This window comes from Perca flavescens, chromosome 21 (assembly GCF_004354835.1).
Source record: "Perca flavescens isolate YP-PL-M2 chromosome 21, PFLA_1.0, whole genome shotgun sequence".
NCBI classification, from domain to species: Eukaryota; Metazoa; Chordata; class Actinopteri; order Perciformes; family Percidae; genus Perca; species Perca flavescens.
The window spans coordinates 1,329,171-1,353,330 of NC_041351.1; the positions used below are offsets into that span (position 1 = coordinate 1,329,171).

General features: G+C 40.5%; 2 protein-coding genes across 2 annotated transcripts; one reads left to right on the forward strand and one right to left on the reverse strand.

Annotated features, from left to right (window-relative positions):
• Positions 1 to 1,246: 1,246 nt before the first annotated feature.
• LOC114548514 (microfibril-associated glycoprotein 4) lies at positions 1,247 to 13,748 on the forward strand (the record flags this gene model as incomplete). The annotated part of the gene is made up of 6 exons (XM_028568497.1): positions 1,247 to 1,261; positions 5,417 to 5,572; positions 8,015 to 8,053; positions 10,049 to 10,145; positions 10,217 to 10,384; positions 13,492 to 13,748. Coding segments are annotated over 6 exons (732 nt in total), but the record flags the coding sequence as incomplete, so codon positions are not given.
• Positions 13,749 to 17,325: 3,577 nt separating this feature from the next.
• On the reverse strand, positions 17,326 to 23,251 carry LOC114548029 (leukocyte cell-derived chemotaxin-2). Its single transcript, XM_028567674.1, has 4 exons — positions 23,127 to 23,251; positions 21,955 to 22,078; positions 19,449 to 19,600; positions 17,326 to 17,583 (listed from the first exon to the last, which is right to left on the reverse strand). The coding sequence occupies exons 1-4, from the start codon at positions 23,149 to 23,151 to the stop codon at positions 17,417 to 17,419; spliced, it is 468 nt and encodes a 155-aa protein (XP_028423475.1). The 5' UTR covers positions 23,152 to 23,251; the 3' UTR covers positions 17,326 to 17,416.
• Positions 23,252 to 24,160: the final 909 nt, after the last annotated feature.

The window sequence follows — 24,160 nt, forward strand, 5'->3', positions numbered from 1 at the left end:
TAGTGTAAGAACACAACTCATAGTCGTTTTTAGACATTTTAATGCAGAAATGTTACATATTGTACCTTTAAGTGTTCTACTGGATTGTACTGAGAAGTGTTTACAAAAATAAAGGGGTAAGATGGTCATTCAATGGAGTTCCGAAAAGTGCTGGCAAATTAGATTTTGATGCTGACAATGTTGTGTAATCCAAAGGACATGTTTCCAACTGTTTATTGTTGTATCTTTGTAAAACTGCACTTATTCAATAATTTAATAATCTTAAAGATACAAATAAGAGGGAGAGACACTATATGACACTAGAGATATTAGAGACATCAAAGACATGAGTTTGTTTACCGGCTCAGATCCACAGTTCAGCTGTTACCTAACTGATAAAATCACTCTTACTCTCCCTGCAAAGTTCACTTATAGATAATAGATGGGTGACTACACTTGCAACACATTTACAAGTAATAATACTGTTTCCATGTTTGTTGTTGTAAGTGGATTAATTCAGTTCTCTGTGTATTACTGAGTACATAGTTAAGTGTTCTACTGGAATGTACTGAGAAGTGTTTACATGAATAAAGGGGTCAGATTATAATGAATCATCACAACCTATGACCTCAGCGATAAAACATATCTAAACCAAAGTAAAAATTTGTCTTGTTGGGTATTCAGTGGAGGCGAGTTCCCAAAAGTGCTGACGAGTCAGATTTTGGTGCTGCTAATGTTTTGTAATCCAAAGGACATGTTTCCACCTGTTTATTTTTGTATCATTGTGAAAGAGCAGTTATTAAGTAATTTATTAATCTTAAGACTATTAATTAGAGGGAGAGACTCAGATCTATAGTTCAGCTGTTATCTAACTGATAAAATCACTCTAACTCTCCCTCCAAAGTTCACTTACAGTTAATAAATGGGTGACTACAGTTGAAACTAATAATAATACTGTTTCCATGTTTGTTGACATTGTTGGAAATGGATGAATTCAGTTATCTGTGTATTACTGAGTACATAGTTAAGTGTTCTACTGTAAGTGCTATCAATGGAGGAAGTTCCCAAAAGTGCTGGTGCGTCAGATTTTGGTGCTGCCAATGTGTAATCCAAAGGATTGTTTATGGTTGTATCATTGTGAAAGAGCAGTAATTATTAACGTATCAAAGGGAGAGACACCATGAGGCACTAGAGATATCAGAGACATCAAAGAATATAGAGCGTCCAAACACACTGACATCAGCATCTTCATCTTCAGTTCAGCTGAAATCTGACCATGAAGGTAAGTTTGTAACTTTATATATCTGATGATTTGTCTAATTGTTAATCAGTAGTTTCAGAATTTTAACAGGTTCAGCACAAGCCCATTTCAATCATTTGTGGCCCCAGAATTTGGACAGGGGGATTTGATTTATTTTGGATTTGACAGACAACATAATTCAAAGGATAACATGTTAAAGTGTGAACATGTATTTCCAACATGGTCCTTGGTGTTAAAACATTTAATACATGACAAATACATTAACATTAACACAAATCATCCATGGTTCAAGAGCATTCTAAAATCAGAAAATCACAAATCACATAAAATAATCAGTCTACTCTAATTAAAAAGATAGGTTACTCTATTCCAAAAAAATGCCTAAACCTGGTGTCTAAAAGCCCCTCTGGTATTTACAATTTTGAGCGAAAGCTGCAGATTATTACACAATGTTATAGCTGTATAGAAAAAAGCACTTCTAGCTGCAGTCACTGAAAAAATAACTTGTAAGATTTACTTGATAAAATCATTGTAACAATTTGCACTCAATTTTTCTAAGTAAATGTTACTGCTGTGATATCAAGTACAACTCCCTTGCAAGTCATAAAATCTACTTAATTACTTCATAACAGTAAATATTACAGATTTATAAAATGTACTTGATATTTTCACAACAGTGATGTTCCTTTTAATTACCTATTACCTTCAACTGATTAAGTCTTGAAACAAGTAGTTAAGTATTCAGCAAACTCTCTGATCATTTACAATAACTGTGTAGAATTAACCTTGTATCACCTTGTATGTACGGTTCGACTAAACCTCAGCAGCCAACAGTGGCATAACTAACATTAATGATGAGCACATGCATCGTCCAGCTGAAACAGCGTGGTAACTTTTCCTCAATGCTCATTCAAGCGTCTGCTGTTCTGTAAAAACAAAACAAAAAAACAACATAATTTCCCCTTAAGAAAAGGAAAATCCATTATATTCCATCTAACACAGATTTGGAAAGATACTTTTCAAATTCCCAATTGTGGTGGCCCTGCTACACCCTGCTACGCTCTGCAATTCCCTCCACCCACGCTCTGCTGTGCCACGCCACATCCTGTAACGCCCTGTTGTGCCCTGCTATGACATGAACTACTACCACTGTTCCATTATCTTTAATGTGGCTATTATTGCCACTGTTCATCACAAGAGTCTGGGTCTGCCAAGGTTTCTTCCTAAAAGGGAGTTTTTCCTCACCACTGTCGCAATAGCCACTGCTAATGCTTGCTCTTGGGGGAATTGCTGGAATTGTTGGGGCTTTGTAAATTATAGATTGATTTATTAATCTATGATTGTGACCGCTGAGTCAAATCTATTTCTGTGAAAGCACCACTGATCAAGGTGCATGGTTGATATGTTGTGTTGAATATTGCAGCTGGCTTGATAAAACTGTAACTTCTACCTGCTAACTCCCTTTTCACAGAGTTTTAGTTAAATTGTACTGAGTGAGATGATCAGGTTTTCCAAAGTGTCTTTCTTTATCTAGGGGCTTTCTTTCCTCTTTTACTAACACACACACACACACATATACAGACATACACACGCCCAAGTGAACAGCTGGCCAACAGCGAGTCACGTATGTCGATTAGCTACACAGCGAGCACATAGCGAAGTAGCTAGTGTGTCCCTCTTTGTCAGCAACACGTTAGTTTGAGAGTTAAGTGACTAGATTAGTCACGTGGCGTTGGAACACAGCCCACTACCGCCCTCTTGAGGCTAAATAGCGTTTGTGCAGCTAACACATGGCCTAACGGCTAGCTGACAGCTAATCTGGGACATAGCAACCCCCGGGTTTCGTCACCCTTCCTCCTCGCACTCTCTCTCTCTCTGTTTCTCACACACACACACACACTCACACACACACACAGACACACACACACTCTCTCACACACACACACAGATCACATGCTGGTTTGTTTTTTGCTGTGTTTTTATTGTAGTTTAAAAAGGGTATATTGGTTTTAATTGATCAAAGAATTATTGATCGGCCATTGATGATTTTGAAGTTAATGAATTCTACTATATTTTAAATAGCAGTTGTTGGTGATTGTTTTGTGTATTTTTTCGTAATAATTGCTGGTGGAAACAGGTAGTGCTCAAATTCATGATTCCTAATGTTCCTTAAGTATATATCAGATAAATTAATGAAATTAATCCAGATTGGTATTTTTAAAGGGAACACCACAGAAATGAGCCTGTTTCACAGTTTGATTATTGGTCCCTGATTCCAGGGTGGTGCCCCGTTTTGATTGTTTGTCGATTTTAAGTTATTAATAACCATATTCATAACTTTATTAATATTGATAAAACATCTAATTTGCCAATGATTAAATCTGTACGCCTACAATTTCCCAACATATATATATATATATATATATATATATATATATATATATATATATATATACAGTATCTCACAAAAGTGAGTACACCCCTCACATTTTAGTAAATATTTCATTATATCTTTTAATGGGACAACACTGAAGAAATTACACTTTGCTACAATGTAAAGTATTAAGTGTACAGCTTGTATAACAGTGTAAATGTGCTGTCCCCTCAAAATAACTCTATAACATTATATTATATATAACATCTATGCAATAATCAAACCATCAAAATGAACACATAGTTGTTATCACTAATCTAAAATAGAAAAGCCAAAACTTACCGAAAATAAGTCAGCCATGTACGGCGACATCCCAAACCGACCGTCTCTGCCACTACTGAACAAGCGGGATGTTGCTGAGGCTCAAATCAAAACGCGCATGCGCAGATTCAAACACACTTTTCAGATTAAAATGTACTTAGTATTTTTTGGTTCATGTGCTGTGACTATAAAACATGAAATAGTATTTGTATATATATGATAAAATTTACTTGTTCTTCTCAGTTATTACATGAATAAATTGTGTACATTTTACTTAAGATATTCTAGTTCCCCCTTAATCTTGATTTTACAATGTATAAATTACATGAATTAATTTAATAGATTTTACCATACCACAAAGTCATTATTTTCAGTGTTGTTGACTCTGGGCACTTTACAAGAACGGACACTGGCCCTATTACTGTGATTATGCTGTGAGTGAACCATTTTTATATGAGAGTGTAAATATTTGGGAGCAGAGCCATTTATGACATTAGACATATGATTCAACTTGAACTGCACCACTCTAATATGTACTGGCAGCAGTCTTACCCTTTTTTTAAAGATTATTTTTTGGGGCTTTTCCCTTTATTTTTGAAAGTGGATAGACATGAAAGGGGGAGAAAGATGGGGGATGACACACGGCAAAGGGCAGCAAGTCAGATTCAAACCCTGCGCCGCTGCAGAACTCAGCCAACATGGGGTGAATGCTCTTACTGGGTGAGCTAAAGGCCAACCAGTCCTACTCTTTTAAAAGCATCTCTACCAATATGAGTCCAGTGAGGTGCATTGAACAGGTAGCGTATAACATTATTTTGCATCACTTGCAGTCTGTTTTAAGCATGAGAGTAGTGTTTTTGGCAGCCTGTTTTAATTTGAGTTTTAGTCTAGTCTTTGTGTCAAGCTGTCATTTTAGTTTTTATTAGTTTTAGTCACGTTCATACTATTTTTAGTCTAGTCAAGTTTCAGTCGACTAAGTCTGAACATTTTAGTTTTAGTCGACGATGGTGGTGTTTTTTCCTGTGATTTTGGCCACATTTCTCTCCATCTTTTTCCACAACACATTCCGTTTTCTTTTCCACATCCGTGAAATGAAAGTATTTCCAAATGTTGTTTGTTCTTTTTCTCCCAATGTAGAGCCCCAACTGGCCGTCCATCAGTCCCTTTTTCTGTGTCAGACTTAACTTTGTATGTTGCAGCTGCATCTTCTAAACAATATGGTTTGAGGAAGTAACGTCGCCTGTGTCTGCGCCATGCACCCTGATGCAGCCCCTGAAGTGAGACACAGGAAACAGAAATACTGCAAAATAATAACGCGACTAAAACCCACATAGAATACGATATCAGCACAGTTTGTTTTCAAATCAGCACATACCAAAATGAGAATGTGTCGACGACAGCAGAGTCTCCCTGATCCTGCTGCAGAAGCCAAAGTTTTTTGTTCTTGATCAAACTCAATGACAACATCTCTTCTGTTCCAGTTGGTTTCATTCGTCCTCGTCCTGCTAGCTCCACTGTTGACTAGCTGCCACCCGCTTGTTCTGCCGGTGGACTGCAGTGACATTTATAATAATGACAACAGCCGACCCAGTGGAGTGTACACCATCTATCCCATTGGAGCCACGTCTGCTGTCCAGGTACACTTCATCCTCTCTGGGACGCAGGTTGAACTTCAGATGATAATAATGTGAAGAGTTACAAATTCTGACTGATGCTTTAGATTAGGGCTGGATTAAAAAACATTGATTTCCCCAAACAAATTGATCTTTATTTAAATATTCCAACAATCATTTCATGAAATGCTGAGGTTCATCTTGTAAGAGGCTCTGTCCAGAATAGATCCGTCTGTATCATATGAAACTAGAAGACCATTGGCACCAACTATGTCATGCTAGCTTGTTGGGAAGGGGCCAGGGTTAAAAACCAATGACGAGGGAAAAACTGGCATGGCCATTTTTAAAGTTGTCCTTTTATAATTTCACCTAAAGATCTGAATGAAATGTCAATCACTACTCATTTTAGAGTCTTTAGAGCTAAACCTTGTGTGTTAAATAAACATTTTGTAAACTACTAATTTTAATAATGCACCAGGTTAGATGGAACCTTGTACAATTGTAGAATCTCATTCATCCATCCATCTTCATCCACTTATCTGGGGTCGGGTCGCGGGGCAGCAGCTCCAGAATTATTATACAGTCTATGGTTAACCCCCACAATCACATTAACTAATACATGTGTTTGTGTGTAGGTGTACTGTGACATTTATTTAAATGTTCCAACAATCAATTCATTAAATCCTGAGGTTCATCTTTTAAGAGGCTCTGTCCAGAATTGATCCGTCTGTATCAAATGAAACTAGAAGACCATTGGCACCAACTATGTCCTTTTAGCTTGTTGGGAAGGGGCCGGGGTTAAAAACCAATGGCGAGGGAAAAACTGACATGGCCATTTTTAAAAGGGGTCCTTTGGAATCTCACCTAAAGATATTTGAATTAAATGTCAATCAATACTCACTTTAGAGTCCATAGAGCTGAACCTTGTGTGTTAAATAAAAAGTACACATTATGTAAACATTAATACTTGTAATAATGCACCAGGTTCGATGGTACAATTGTAGAATATCTTTCATCCATCCATCCATCCATCTTCATCCGCTTATCTGTGGTCGGTTCGGCTCCAACACGGGAACCCAAAATTTCCTTTCCCAAGCCACATTAACCAGCTCCGACTGGAGGATCCCGAGGCGTTCCCAGGCCAAGTTGGAGATATAATCCCTCCACCTAGTCCTGGGTCTTCCCAGAGGCCTCCTCCCAGCTGGACGTGCCTGGAATACTTCCTTAAGGAGGCACCCAGGGGGCTTCCTTACCAGATGCCCAAACTACCTCAACTTGCTCCTTTCATATCCAAGCTAAATTGGTTTTGCAACTGACATGTCCCAAATCTACATTGAATCGGAAATCACAAAATACATTTAATTGCATTCTCTTTGTACTTTGTACTTTTAAATGCAAATGAGAATAAACTATCAGTATCCACACTGATATCAGTGGTGATACCCAGCCCTAGAACAGATACACGTAGTTGTACAAGTTGTAGCCAATCTGGATATATCTAATATTTCCAAATGGATATGATTTACTAATCTTTGTGTTTGTGTTTAGGTTTACTGTGACATGAGTACCCTTATCAGTTCAAACACATTACAACATGAGTGAGCTAGCAAAGTAGTTTTGTGTTCATATGTGCAGTATTTATTCAGTTTGTGAAGTCCTACAATCTCTACAAAGTTAATGTTAGCTGAAGTTGGCTGACTGACTATACATTGACATTGGCAATTCAGTGATGCTTAGTTAACGCTACGGACCTCGGTGCTAGACACATCACTGTCATGCTAACATTAAATCACATCCTCTTGTGTAATATTGCTTATAGGTTTTACATCTATGGATAGAATTTCTCCAGAACCGAATATGATCAATCACGGGATAAGCCACATGCTAGCTCCTTGGGGCTAGCGATAGCAGCATCCATAGCAACCACTAGCACTTCATCAGCGATGAAGCAATCATCGATTGAGGGTGAAATAACGTATAATCAATGAGGAGAATATTACGCTAAACATAGCAGGGAGCAGAGGAGAGCTGCTGTCAGCTCCTTTGTGCAATCTGCAATGTCCCACTCGTTACAGTCTTTCACCTAAAAACAAAACTAGTAGACCCGAATCAAGCTCCCTCCTGTAGCCAATCATGCTTTAAACTGAGGTTACGACCTCCTACCTCATTAACATATGGACACAAAAATAATAAATGTAGGTGGAGAAAAATTTAGAAATAAATTTAAAGCATTAATTAATTTATTCTTTCATGTATTTTTATTTAGTTATTTATGCATTTATTTATCTATTCATTTATTTATTTATATCTGTATTTGTTTATACATTTATTTATTTATTTATTGAGACTATTTATGATCCATCCTTCATGTGGCTTCACTTTTCAAAACCGGAATAATACCATTATTTTTACAGTCTATGGTTAACCCCCACAATCACATTAATTGATACCTGTGTTTGTGTTTAGGTGTACTGTGACATGGATTCAGAAGGAGGATGGTGGACGGTGAGGATTTTAACTGAAGTCAACACTTCCTGTAGTTCCTTCACAATAAATCACATTCCAGTAAAATCCTTGTTGTCTGGAAACATGAGCTGTCAGATATATTGTGTGTTTATCTAAACTTAGCACAAAAAGTAAGGAAATTTGTGTTTGGTAGATTATTTCTCTGTGGTAACAACGCTTTTTGGCAATACATCTTATACTGTTGGAAAGGCTGTTTAGTTCCCTTTCAAATGGTGCTCCATTTGTAAGGAACATGCATTTGTGGGTTGCGCCCATGAAAAATTTGCCAAATCTCTGCCATTGCCAAACAGGTTATTTTGCGGTTGCTATTGACACTTGTTTTGAGCTTCTGGTACCTCCAGGTGCAGAGAGATATAGAGATGAAATTCTGCCACCAGTGGCCACCCCATGTCTCCACAGTCTGGGACCAAACTCTCTCCTCCAAGATGACCATGCTGGTCCCCACAGGGCGGGGTTCATCAGAGACTACCTCCAGAATGTAGGAGTGGAGTGGATGGAATGGCCTGCCGGCAGTCCTGACCTCAACCCCACTGAACACTTGTGGGATCAGCTTGGGCGTGCTGTTCGTGCCAGGGTGACCAACACAACCACGTTGGCTGACTTGCGACAAATGCTGGTTGAAGAATGGGATGCCATCCCACAGCAGTGTGTGACCAGGCTGGTGACCAGCATGAGGATGATGTGCCAGGCTGTTGTGACTGTGTATGGTTCTTCCACACGCTACTGAGGCTCATTTTTGTGAAATGAATAATTGTTAAAGGTCCCATGGCTTGAAAAGTTCACTTTATGAGATTTTTTAACATTAATATGAGTTCCCCCAGCCTGCCTATGGTCCCCCAGTGGCTAGAAATGGTGATAGGTGTAAACCGAGCCCTGGGTATCCTGCTCTGCCTTTGAGAAAATGAAAGCTCAGATGGGCCAATCAGGAATCTTATCCTTATGATGTCATAAGGGGAAAGGTTACCTCCCCTTTCCCTGCTTTGCCTGCCCAGATAATTTGGCCCGCCCATGATATAGAGAGAGAAATCATGGCTTGCAAATAAGCAAAGTGGCCATTGGTCAAGGCCACACCCCCACCCTCCACCTTGCCCCCCCTTCTCTCCTCCTCAATTGCATTTAAAGCTACAGACACAGAAAGGAAAGCTCACTGTGGGACTGGCTCTAGTGGCTGTAATTCTGCACCAAGGCTGAATTTTGGGAAAGAGACTTCAGATACAGTATTAGGAGACCACTAAGGCCTATATAAAAGAGACTTCAGATATAGTATTAGGAGACCACTAAGGCCTATATAAAAGAGACTTCAGATACAGTATTAGGAGACCACTAAGGTCTATATAAAAGAGACTTCAGATACAGTATTAGGAGACCACTAAGGCCTACATAAAAGAGACTTCAGATACAGTATTAGGGGACCACTAAGGTCTATATAAAAGAGACTTCAGATACAGTATTAGAGGACCACTAAGGTCTATATAAAAGAGACTTCAGATACAGTATTAGGGGACCACTAAGGTCTATATAAAAGAGACTTCAGATACAGTATTAGAGGGACCACTAAGGTCTATATAAAAGAGACTTCAGATACAGTATTAGGAGACCACTAAGGCTTATATAAAAGCATCCAAAAAGCAGCATGTCATAGGACCTTTAAATTGCCAATATGTCTTGTTTCTTCAAACTTCAATCATCCAAACAACAAAACGAGTCAATGGCAGAATAAGCTGTTTGGCACTGGCAGAGAAGATTTGGCAAATTTTTCATGGGCACAAACCATATTACTCAGCGCTGCTGCTCATTCCACAAATTCATGTTCATTACAAATGGGGCACCATTTCAAAGGAACTTTACAGGCTTTCCAATGGTATAAGATGTATTGCCAAAAAGCATTGTTACCACAAAGAAATAATCTACCAAACACAATTTTCCTTACTTTTTGTGTTAAGTTTAGTTAACCCCCCATCCCGTCCCCCCCAGGTGTTCCAGAGGAGGATGGACGGCACGGTGAACTTCTACAGGGGTTGGAATCAATACAAGACCGGCTTTGGTATCGCTGCTGGAGAGTACTGGCTCGGTGAGAAATGAAACCAAATTAACAGTCATGTCTTCATGAAACTGTTTCAAAATATTTATGTTTGTTTTCAGGTCTCGAGTCTCTCTACCACCTGACTAAGAGGAAAAGGTACGAGCTGCTGGTCGACATGGAGGACTTTGAAGGAAACAAAGCGGTCGCTCGTTACTCCTCATTCTCCATCGACGCTGAGTCCTCCGGATACACACTGCATGTTTCTGGATTCACTGATGAAGGAGCAAGTGAGGTTTCCACATTAAAGGAGAATTCCAGCCAATTTCTACATTAATCTTGATCGCTATAAATATGCGTGTACTTTCAATTGAAAAAACCAGACCCAAATCGGTGCAGGCAACATTGCAGCTACAGTATAGTTTTAGAGTGCCTTTGTGCCTCTTAACAGACACAAAATACAACAGGGACCTTACATGATAACAAGATGCGTTTTCAACTCAGACATTGTTTAAAGTCACCTACTGTACCCTGTCTTGATCCTACCGGTAGCTAGCTCGCCCTGCTAGCTGCCGTCCGGTGAGTGTGTTCAGCCAGGCTTCTGTGATAATCATCCCGGCAACAATCCACTGAGCCCCCAGTGGTCTGGCTATGTCCTCCAGAGGACACGTCTTTGCCTTTGCGATGAAAACATTATTCCCCCTCAAAAATAGGTAATTGAGCACTGTAGTAGTTATGACCATATCAGTGACTATTGCACAGTGATAGCGTTAGAGAAGGTAGCTGTAGTCTCGCGCTGAAGTCCCGTTGTAGCAGGAAAAGGTAAATAGTGTGCAGATCACTCCGCGCTACTGTTTTTTTAGGGGGGAATAAACTTCATGACGTGACATGACCTGTCCTCTGGAGGACATAGCCAGACTACCGGGCACTCAGTGGTTTGTTGTCGGGATGATTATCACAGAAGCCTGGCTGAACACACTCACCGGACAGCAGCTAGCAGGGCGAGCTAGCTACTGGCAGGATCAAGACAGGGTAGGTGTCTGAGTTGAAAACACATCTTGTTGTCACGGAAGGGTCCTGTTCATGTTGCACAGACATTTTAATTAGGGCCCAAGCGCCGACAGCTTCGAAGGCCCCATTGAAACTGAAGGAATTATTATTATTTTCCCATCAAATGAATTGCCTTTTCGAGGGCCTTAACATATTCAAAAACTCACCAAATTTGGCGGTCGCATCAAGTCTGGTGAGCATTTACGTATTTTAAGGGTTTTGGGAATAGGCGCACAAAAATGGCTCGCTAGCGCCCCCTAGAAAGTTAAGAAAATTGAGCCCCTGCAGTGCGTTTAACGTAGACTCACAAAACTTGGTACTATTATGTAACATGTCATGATGTACAAAAAATTTCATTAGAGCCATACCCTAAACCCAACAGGAAGTCCACCATTTTTAATTAAATGTTCGAAATTAGTGTGATTTTGGCCATTTCCACATGTCGTACTTTAACGAACTCCTCCTAGAGATTTCATCCGATCAACTTCAAACTCGGTCTGTGCCATCTTAAGATGTTAAAGATGAAAAGTTGTTAAAAGAAGAAACTTTTCAGGATTCATAAGAGTCCAACCCTGAGGACAAATAAAGGCCGATATTTACTTAAAGTCATAGCGTCCCCTAGTGGCAACAGGAAGTAGGCCTAAAAGTCAAGGTGCTATACTTTAACGAACTCCTCCTAGAGATTTCATCCGATGGACTTCAAACTTGGTCTGTACCATCCCAACACCTTAACGATGAAAAGTTGTTAAAAGAAAAACTTTTTGTCAGACGGTGTGGGCGTGGCGTGGCGGCCATTTTGAGTGTTTAGCGATGAACAAAGAAGTTGTTGTAACTTGAGTGTACGTTGTCGTATCTGCCCAAAATTTCTCACAATTGACAAGGGTCCAGGCCTGAGGACACCTACAGGCCAAAATTGACTTTTGGTCATAGCGCCCCCACCTGGCCACAGGAAATGCGCCTTTTATGACAAACATCATCCGATTTACATGAAACTCAGAATGTGTGGTCTACGTGTGATACTGAGCCGCCCCCTATAATATGACCACGCCCGCTTACTCAGGCCACGCCCCCTTTCATAACATTTGAACTGTTTAAGGTAGAGTCTTGTGTGAGGTGTCATTGAACTCAGCAGAGACTTCATTCTTCATTGGTGATGGTTTGACCCGCCCCCTAAGCTTAAGCCACTCCCCCTTTCATAACATTTGAACCATTTAAGGTTGACCCTTGTGTGAGGGATCATTAAACTCAGCACAGACTTCCTTTTTAATTGGTGATGGTTTGACCCGCCCCCTACGCTTTTGCCACACCCCTTTTCACAGCTAATGAACCGTATGACGTAGAGTCTTGTGTGAGCTATCTTTGAACTCGGCAGGGAGTTACCTTTTCATTGTTGCATTTTGTCTCTGTTAAGAGGAACAAAGGCACTCAAAAACATGCCCCGACAACTGCCATTTTAGCTCAGTGGAAACTCATACGCGTAGCTGCAGCTACTCCGTGTTGAAAATAGAAGTAAACGAGTTGCTGAGAAATCATATTTGTCCTCTGTTTACATTTCATGAATCACATGGTTTCATATTGTTATCTAATTCTGTTTTAATGAAGAAATTTAAGAGCAAACAAACATTGTCAATGATTTTAATGTTTATCAGGTTTAATGTTGGGTACCGTATGCTGAACCTTTTATGGTACCGACCGAATTACGGCGGTAATACGGATGACCGATTCATGGTAAATCAAACAGTGCCAAATTTCTGTACCTGAAAACTTGTAAGCTCAACCTTGTCCATCCTCTCTGCATGTTGACAGAGAGCAGGGCTCAGCGCCGATACACACATCTGCAGAGTTGAGGTTCAGAAAAATACGACTCTTTCTTCAAGTCACGTGGAGTCACGCCAATGCTGATAAAGTGGTCATGAGTGCAGTTACACTTTTCAAAACTCCACGCAGCAATATAATATAATGGCAAGGGGTAACGGGTCTCAGTGTGGTTAGTTAAGAAATTAATAAATATTTGATTTAATAGCATGTAGTTATGGGAGAGGGAAGGGTTTATTTTGTGTGTAAAATAGTGTGTAAAATATTTTTAATAAATAACAAAATGTTCAGAGTAAATAGGTTTGGAATTATTTTTACAACTGAAATGTTTATTCTATTACGGATTGAGAGTAAGGGGGAAGTACCGAAAAAAGTGTAATAGCTGACTCAATCTGTAGATTTATTGTTTTAATTAAATATATATACCATAATAGCCATTAAACATCACCAGTCCAGTGTTGTTAGTTCAATAGTTGTATTATTCAGTTATACTTACTGTATAACTGTGTAACTTACTGTTGTGTTTCTGTAGGAGACGCCCTGACTAATCACAACGGACAGAAGTTCTCCACCTTCGACAAAGACCAGGACTCTGATGATGATAGGAACTGTGCCAGATCATACCTGGGGGCGTTCTGGTACAGCAACTGTCACCTTACAAATCCAAACGGTGTTTATCGTTGGGGGGCTGACAGCACTCTCTCTGCTGTTGGAGTGGAGTGGCAACGTTGGAAAGGTAACAACTACTCCTTGAAGTTCATCAGCATGAAGATCCGTCCTGTCCAGTAGTTCTCCAGGACCAACGTACAGCAGAATATCATCTAATGATTTGTTTTCACAGTTCATAATCTAACATAATCTTTAGATGGAAACAGATAACATGTTGATAACTGCATTAACTGCTGACACAACTTATAGCTATGGGTAATAGGTCTATAGTCCAGATAAACATTCCATTTTAAATAAAAGTCAGAGTTTGATTGTCTGTGAGTAGCTGCTGGGTGTAAAGTCTTCTGTCAAACAGTTGTTGGTGTAGAGAAATTATTCTCTGCTGGTTAACATGTTACCTTCAGTCTGCTAGCTGCAACTAAACACACCTGAGCTTTAAGTCAAACTATGTGTATCCCTCATGTTGTCCTGGGGTCAAATTTGACCCATTTTCAAAAAGTTTCTATATCAGAAATGTGGGTTTCTTTCAACTACATTAAAAATGCATTAAAAAAATAAATAACATTGATGGTTCCATACAACGCTCTTCACAAGTAAAATAAATGATCAGTTCAGTACTTTCATTCAATTCGGTGTGTTTTATTCAATTAATTGAAAAAAATTGACAAAAATGTCAGAAAAAGCTTAAAAAATGTGAATTTCTTTTAAAGAAAAAGACAAAAACATCGGAAAATGTGACAAAAGTGTTGCAAATACACCAAACATTGACAAAATATTTTTAAATTTTAAATTTTGAACCAGAAAAACAAGAACCGAAAGACAACACAAGGGTTAACACAACGTGTGGTGGAGATTTTGAGCCCTAATGTAAATCATTATCTGCTGTACGGTGACAATAAATGAGAAGCTGAGATTTAAGTCTCTTGTCTCCTGTGTCTTTATGTCTTGACTCTCTGTTCAAAAGTTTTCTTTCCTGTTCACAAACAGAAGTGATCATGAATCGCCCTTTATTGGTCACAGAGACAAACTACAAGTCCAACTTAAAATATACATATTAATATGTAACTAATAATAGTGAATACAACCCCGACAGGGTAATCTAGAATTAGCCTGGTAGGGGTTGTATTCGCTATAACTAACGCCTCCCTCTCCATTATCCTTATTACACGGCTACTTACCAAAATAAATTAATAATTTAACACAAAATATTGATTTCCAAATGATTTTATTGATTTAAAAACGATTTTATTGCTTCCGCTAAAGAAAATATTCCATTCCGTCTCTACCACAGTATCTTCCCCTCCTTGCTGGGCATCAGGCTGGTGTGTGTGCCGAACTTGTTCCAGCAACGAGCTAACACTACCCGATAGCCAGCGGTTTGCAGCGAATACATTTCTGGAAAAAGCCACTAGTCCGGCATGCATTTTAACCCCCCATTACAGGCTGTGGTAGCCGTATATTGTATGAGTCGGGCTGTGATGCGGTGCTGCCGTGCTATCGCTAGCTAGGCGGAATAATTCCTTTAACCAGCTTGCTGTTTCCCTTATATTATGGTCATTTTCAGGTTCATAATTGTATTTTAATGTTGTACCAGAATAGGTTTACATGGTTTAATTTTCAAAAAACACCATATATTTGTTGTACTGCACATTGCTGCAGCTCCTCTTTTCACCCTGTGTTCAGGTCTCTGTTTTAGCTACAGAGCGAGACCTCTCACTTCTGTTCCATCTTTGTGGGGAGTCACACATGCTCAGTAGCTAGGTAAAGACTACTAGCCAGTCAGAAGTAGAGTATGAGGGCCCTGACAGTACCTAGGTAAGGACTACTAGCCAGTCAGAAGCAGAGTATGAGAGCCCTGACAGTACCTAGGTAAGGACTACTAGCCAGTCAGAAGCAGAGCATGAGGGCCCTGACAGTACCTAGGTAAGGACTACTAGCCAGTCAGAAGTAGAGTATGAGGGCCCTGACAGTACCTAGGTAAGGACTACTAGCCAGTCAGAAGCAGAGTATGAGAGCCCTGACAGTACCTAGGTAAGGACTACTAGCCAGTCAGAAGCAGAGTATGAGGGCCCTGACAGTACCTAGGTAAGGACTACTAGCCAGTCAGAAGCAGAGTATGAGGGCCCTGACAGTACCTAGGTAAGGACTACTAGCCAGTCAGAAGCAGAGTATGAGAGCCCTGACAGTACCTAGGTAAGGACTACTAGCCAGTCAGAAGCAGAGTATGAGGGCGTGCCCTGACAGTACCTAGGTAAGGACTACTAGCCAGTCAGAAGCAGAGTATGAGGGCCCCTGACAGTACCTAGGTAAGGACTACTAGCCAGTCAGAAGCAGAGCATGAGGGCCCTGACAGTACCTAGGTAAGGACTACTAGCCAGTCAGAAGCAGAGTATGAGGGCCCTGACAGTACCTAGGTAAGGACTACTAGCCAGTCAGAAGCAGAGTATGAGAGCCCTGACAGTACCTAGGTAAGGACTACTAGCCAGTCAGAAGCAGAGTATGAGGGCCCTGACGGTACCTAGGTAAGGACTACTAGCCAGTCAGAAGCAGAGTATGAGGGCCCTGACAGTACCTAGGTAAGGACTACTAGCCAGTCAGAAGCAGAGGTATGAGGGCCCTGACAGTACCTAGGTAAGGACTACTAGCCAGTCAGAAGCAGAGTATGAGGGCCCTGACAGTACCTAGGTAAGGACTACTAGCCAGTCAGAAGCAGAGTATGAGAGCCCTGACAGTACCTAGGTAAGGACTACTAGCCAGTCAGAAGCAGAGTATGAGGGCCCTGACAGTACCTAGGTAAGGACTACTAGCCAGTCAGAAGCAGAGTATGAGAGCCCTGACAGTACCTAGGTAAGGACTACTAGCCAGTCAGAAGCAGAGTATGAGGGCCCTGACAGTACCTAGGTAAGGACTACTAGCCAGTCAGAAGCAGAGTATGAGGGCCCTGACAGTACCTAGGTAAGGACTACTAGCCAGTCAGAAGCAGAGTATGAGGGCCCTGACAGTACCTAGGTAAGGACTACTAGCCAGTCAGAAGCAGAGTATGAGGGCCCTGACAGTACCTAGGTAAGGACTACTAGCCAGTCAGAAGCAGAGTATGAGGGTCCTGACAGTACCTAGGTAAGGACTACTAGCCAGTCAGAAGCAGAGTATGAGGGCCCTGACAGTACCTAGGTAAGGACTACTAGCCAGTCAGAAGCAGAGTATGAGGGCCCTGACAGTACCTAGGTAAGGACTACTAGCCAGTCAGAAGCAGAGTATGAGGGCCCTGACAGTACCTAGGTAAGGACTACTAGCCAGTCAGAAGCAGAGTATGAGGGTCCTGACAGTACCTAGGTAAGGACTACTAGCCAGTCAGAAGCAGAGTATGAGGGCCCTGACAGTACCTAGGTAAGGACTACTAGCCAGTCAGAAGCAGAGTATGAGGGCCCTGACAGTACCTAGGTAAGGACTACTAGCCAGTCAGAAGCAGAGTATGAGGGCCCTGACAGTACCTAGGTAAGGACTACTAGCCAGTCAGAAGCAGAGTATGAGGGTGTGCAATCGCAAATCTTTCGGTTTTCACAGTCTTTTGACACAACAACATGGGAAATACTGGTTAAAAAACCCCAAGTTTTAAACATTAAGACACAACTTTACACAAAGCGATGATGTTTGAGATGTTTTGTAATTTCTTGATAATTAAAAGAAGCGATACAACTGAGTCTTTAAACTTTATTGGTTTATAACGGCAACATTTGAAAAGGAGTTCATGTTGACAAAGAGAAGTGACAGGCTTCCTCGTGAGGTGATCAGAAGTACGCTGTGGGGTTGCTCTTGTCGCACATCTGGACGTGGATGTGAGAGGTGATTCCTGGGTAAACGGTCTGCATGGGCAGCATGACGCCGAGCCGCTCCCCCTTCCTCACTGACCCAGAGGTTCGGTCCGGCTGAACGTAGAACAACTTGAAACACAAGCCTGCACGAGAAGATGCTTTACTGCAGTGGAAGTACTCGTAATATAAAATACTACACAGGTACGAGACAAGATCATTTCTGGACTCACAGGTGCACTTTTTAACATGTTAAAAATACTCTACAAGAGTAGAGTATTGTTTTTTTGAGAGGCCAGAACTGTAACTTATAACTAATTGGAGGGTACAAAATGTACAAAAAGTTTTCTTTCAAAAGGGTACCTCTCCTGGGATACAGACAGACAGAGACAGACAGAGACACATACACACAGACACACACACACACACACACAGACACACACACACACACACACACACACACACACACACACACACACACACACACACACACACACACATATTTTTTTCTGAATTAAGGTCCCATGTGTCGCCTCTTTATTGATATAAAGAGTTATGCACTAGAGCTTTAAGCATGTTTTACTATATTCTCTGTGATGGACTTTAAGCACATTTTACTATACTATCTGTGATGGACTTTAAGCATTTATGGACTTTAAGCATGTTTTACTATACTATCTGTGATGGACTTTAAGCACATTTTACTATACTATCTGTGATGGACTTTAAGCACGTTTTACTATACTCTCTGTGATGGACTTTAAGCACATTTTACTATAGTATCTGTGATGGACTTTAAGCACATTTTACTATACTATCTGTGATGGACTTTAAGCACATTTTACTATACTATCTGTGATGGACTTTAAGCACGTTTTACTATACTCTCTGTGATGGACTTTAAGCACATTTTACTATACTATCTGTGATGGACTTTAAGCACATTTTACTATACTATCTGTGATGGACTTTAAGCACATTTTACTATACTATCTGTGATGGACTTTAAGCACATTTTACTATACTCTCTGTGATGGACTTTAAGCACATTTTACTATATCTGTGATGGACTTTAAGCACGTTTTACTATACTATCTGTGATGGACTTTAAGCACATTTTACTATACTATCTGTGATGGACTTTAAGCACATTGTACTATATCTGTGATGGACTTTAAGCACATTTTACTATACTCTCTGTGATGGACTTTAAGCACATTTTACTATACTATCTGTGATGGACTTTAAGCACATTTTACTATACTATCTGTGATGGACTTTAAGCACATTTTACTATACTATCTGTGATGGACTTTAAGCACATTTTACTATATCTGTGATGGACTTTAAGCACATTTTACTATACTATCTGTGATGGACTTCAAGCAAATTTTACTATACTATCTGTGATGGACTTTAAGCATGTTTTACTATACTATCTGTGATGGACTTTAAGCACATTTTACTATACTATCTGTGATGGACTTTAAGCACGTTTTACTATACTCTCTGTGATGGACTTTAAGCACATTTTACTATACTATCTGTGATGGACTTTAAGCACGTTTTACTATACTCTCTGTGATGGACTTTAAGCACATTTTACTATACTCTCTGTGATGGACTTTAAGCATGTTTTACTATACTATCTGTGATGGACTTTAAGCACATTTTACTATACTATCTGTGATGGACTTTAAGCACATTTTACTATACTATCTGTGATGGACTTTAAGCACATTTTACTATATCTGTGATGGACTTTAAGCACATTTTACTATACTATCTGTGATGGACTTCAAGCAAATTTTACTATACTATCTGTGATGGACTTTAAGCATGTTTTACTATACTATCTGTGATGGACTTTAAGCATGTTTTACTATACTATCTGTGATGGACTTTAAGCATGTTTTACTATACTATCTGTGATGGACTTTAAGCATGTTTTACTATACTATCTGTGATGGACTTTAAGCATGTTTTACTATACTATCTGTGATGGACTGACCCTCTCCTCTCAGGTTGATGCCGCTGTTGATGGCGGCCTTCGCGGGATCAGTGTAGACGATGACTTTTCCGTGGAGAGTCACGTCAAACGGAGCGTAGACAGTCGACCCGTCTCTGCACACGATGTCCAGACCTTTGTGTTCCCGGGTTCCCCTGAAACACACAACACATCCAGCTCTTCAACCATGCATCATTTAATTTTAAGTTAATGTAAAATAGAGAATCTGATAGGATGTGACAAAAGATTGCAAAAAAATCAACAAAAACATCGGAAAAAGTTACAAAAAGAGTGGAAAAAAAGAGACAAAATAGTGACCGTAAAGTTTTGATTTTAAATTTTGACCCCGAAAAACAAAAGGTTGCAGGTCGATGAGGGTTAAACAGAACATTTCAGAAAACCAAAATACAAAAATGATTGTTAATGTCAATAATCAGCCGGGGAAGTTTGATGCTGTGATGTGAGTTAAATGCTGCTGCACGTCTTTTAACTGGCACAAGAAAGTATGACCACATTTCACCTATTTTAGCTTCACTCCACTGGTTGCCTGTCCATTACAGGATTCACTTTAAAAAATTTTTTTTAATTGTTTTTAAAGCCTTGAATGGCCTTGCCCCGCCTTACCTCTGTGAGCTGCTGCACCCCTACACTCCTAGCCGATCTCTCAGGTCAGCTGACCAGCTGCTCCTGACAGGGCCTAAAGCTCGGCTCAAGCTCAGAGGGGATCGAGCGTTTGCCGTTGCAGCTCCAAAACTTTGGAACGGACTGCCTCTGCATATTAGACAGGCCACCTCTCTGTCTAATTTTAAAACTCTTCTTAAAACTTACCTCTTTTCTTTGGCTTTTAACACCAGGTAGAGTGTTGATGTTATGTTCATATTTGCATACTTTAATTGATGTTTACTTATTTAATTCAATTTAAATCGTTTTTTATTGCATTTATTTAATAGTGGGTACCTCTGCTTTTATTGTGTTATCTATTTACTTTGTTTTATCTTTTGTGCAGCACTTTGGAAACCTTGTGTTTGTTAAAATCGTGCTATATAAATAAAGTGGATTGGATTGGATTAAATGTTGACCTTATTGACCCATAGTGTCTGCTGTAAATATCTTATTATAATTTAAGACCCACTTAGAGTTTTCATTGGCGAATTAAAATTGAAAATTGGTGGAAATTGTTTCCGCTTCGGGAGGAAGATGTATGTTAAAATCCTGAAGTTAATTTTTTTTAATTTGCTTAAAATCTGCAGGAAATTCTGTGGCAGTTGATTCAGTGTGGCCCTGATAATAATCAATAATATAATATATATATATATTTTTTAATATATATATATGTATATTTTTTTTATATATGTATATTTTTTTATATGTATATGTATATATATATATATATTAGGGGTGTGACGAGACACATCACGAGATTGGGTTCACGAGACGAGATTTCTCGCCGAGGTGAAAAGTTGTCTCGTGAGGCGATGTGACAGACAAGACGAACACAATATGTAAACCTTGTAAGAAAAAAATGCCGTATACCGCGGCTAACACGAGCACGATGCAAAAACACTTACAGCACCACCACAGCTGTCTACTAACTACTAGTTAGTAGTACGGCATTTTTTTCTTACAATGTTTACATATTGTGTTCGTCTTGTCTGTCACTCTTTCGCCGTTTATTATTTCAGCAGGAAAACCAAAATGTTGCCACACAAATGATTTAAAAGTGGCAGGGGGGGATCTTCAATAGTAACTCCACGCTCCATCACGCTGACATCACATCGCCTCACGAGACAACTTTTCACCTCGACGAGAAATCTCGTCACGTTTTAATCTCGCGAGATCTCGTCACACCCCTAATACACACACACACACATACACACACACAGTACAGGCCAAAAGTTTGGACACACCTTCTCATTCAATGTGTTTCCTTTTTATTTTCATGACTATTTCCATTGTAGATTCTCACTGAAGGCATCAAAACTATGAATGAACACATATGGAATTATGTACTTAACAAAAAAGTGTGAAATAACTGAAAACATGTCTTATATTTTAGATTCTTCAAAGTAGTCACCCTTTGCTTTTTTATTAATAAGGGAAATAATTCCACTAATGAACCCTGACAAAGCACACCTGTGAAGGTAAAACCATTTCAGGTGACTACCTCATGAAGCTCATTGAGAGTGAAGTGTCTCCAGTTTGTGATTCCATCTTAGAGCTGATTTTATATTAAATCCTTCAGATTTTCAGGGTCAGATACGCACACGGACATACACACACACACACACACATTCTCACACACACACACACACACACACACACACACACACATTTTATATGTAATCCTCCAGATCTTCAGTGTGTCTCTTCCATAAAGTATGTGTTGTGTGTAGTAGATTCAAGATCAGTTTCCAGACTTTTAGTCCACAAACACTGTGGCCTACACTTCCCATAATGCACCTTGTGTTGTGTAGTGTTGTGTAGTGTTGTAGTGTGTCTGTGTTGTTACCGTCTGGCTCCGTAGTGTCCCTGTCCGTGGGGGTCTGAGGTCCTCCTGGTGTTGGCAGAGTTTCCACTGCAGAGCTGACCGAACTTTACGGCGTCACACACACACAATACAGCTGCACACACAGCTACACACATAACACACACACACACACACACACACACACACACACACACACACAGAGATGCACACACACAAATGCACACGCACAGGGACAAACACAGACACAGACACAGAGACGCACATGCACACACACACACACATACACACAGACACACAAGCACACACAGATACGCACATGCACACACAAACAGACGCGCACAGCAACGCACAGCAACGCACACAGACACACAGGCACAGAGACACACGTGCACACACACAAATACACACACAGACACAAGCACACACAGATACGCACATGCACACACAAACAGACGCACACACACACGCACAGCAACGCACACAGACACACACGCACACAGACACACAGGCACAGAGACCCACACGGACACACATCACAGAGACGCACACACGCACACACACAGACGTACACACACAAACGCACACACAAGCACACACACAGAGACGTACACACACAAACGCACACAGACGCACACACACAGAGACACACATACGCACACACAGACACACACACACACACACAGAGACACACATACGCACACACAGACACACACACACACACACAGACATATGCACGGAGACGCAGACACACAGAGAAACACACACTTGTTACTTAAGAGGACCTTACATTTAATTCCTTACCTTTCACCACCTCTGAGGTCCACGTTGTGGGGACCTGGTCTTTGTCCCCACAACGTAGGTAAATCTGAACACATCTTACTTTACCCCAAAGAGAGCTTGTTAAAGTTTACAGACTGATTGTCTCTCGCTGCTCTTTTGTGCAGAATATATAACGTATCAGGTGCTCAGAGTGAATATTTCACCTTTTGTTGTATTCTATGAATTAAATTCTAGTCTGAACGATGCATTGTTTTAACAGTATGGAAGAAAATGACAAATCAGACCACATACTGTGAAATAAATTTGATTTGAGGACATCAAACAATTAATAAAAACATGAAAGTCTGCAGCAGGATGATACATGTTGAAGTTATGAAGTGGATTTTTAATAAACAGCTGATTCAGTTTCTTACCCAGCAACACGGTGACAGGTCTCATCGTTAAATGTCAGCGTTGGTCCAGATGTAAACTCTCTCTCTTCTGAGGCTTCAGGAAGACTTTATAGCCTCTGATGTTCCTCTTTCATCACCGAGGGGAGTCCAGAGTTCGGCTTGTTTTTGGGAAGTTTTATTATTTCACAATGAAGAGGAAGTTCATCAGCTTCATGTTATCACGTTCTGTAACGAATGTTTACCTGTCCTCAATACACACACACACACACACACACACACACAGAGACACACACACACACACACACACACACACAGAGAGACACACACACACACACACACACACACAGAGACACACACACACACACACACACACGCACACAGAGACACACACACACACACACACACACACACAGAGACACACACACACACACGCACACAGAGACACACACACACACACACACACACACACACAGATAGACACACACACACACACACAGACACACACAGATAGACACACACACACACACACAGACACACACAGAGACACACACACACACACACGCACACAGAGACACACACACACACACACACACACACACCACAGAGAGACACACACAAACACACGCACTCACACAGAGAGACACACACACACACACACACCCACACAGAGACACACACACACACACACCCACACAGAGACACACACGCACCCACACAGAGACACACACACGCGCACCCACACAGAGACACACACACACACACACACACACACACACACACACACACACAGAGACACACACACACACACACACACACACACACACACACATAGACACACACACACACACACACAAAGACACACACGCACATACACACACACACACACACACACACACACAGACAAACGCACACACACACATGCACAGAGACACACACAGACAAATGCACAGAGACGCAAATGCACAGACACACACACATGGGCACGCACACGCACACACGCAGACACAGAGACACACACATACAAACACACACACATGCAGACACACAGACACACG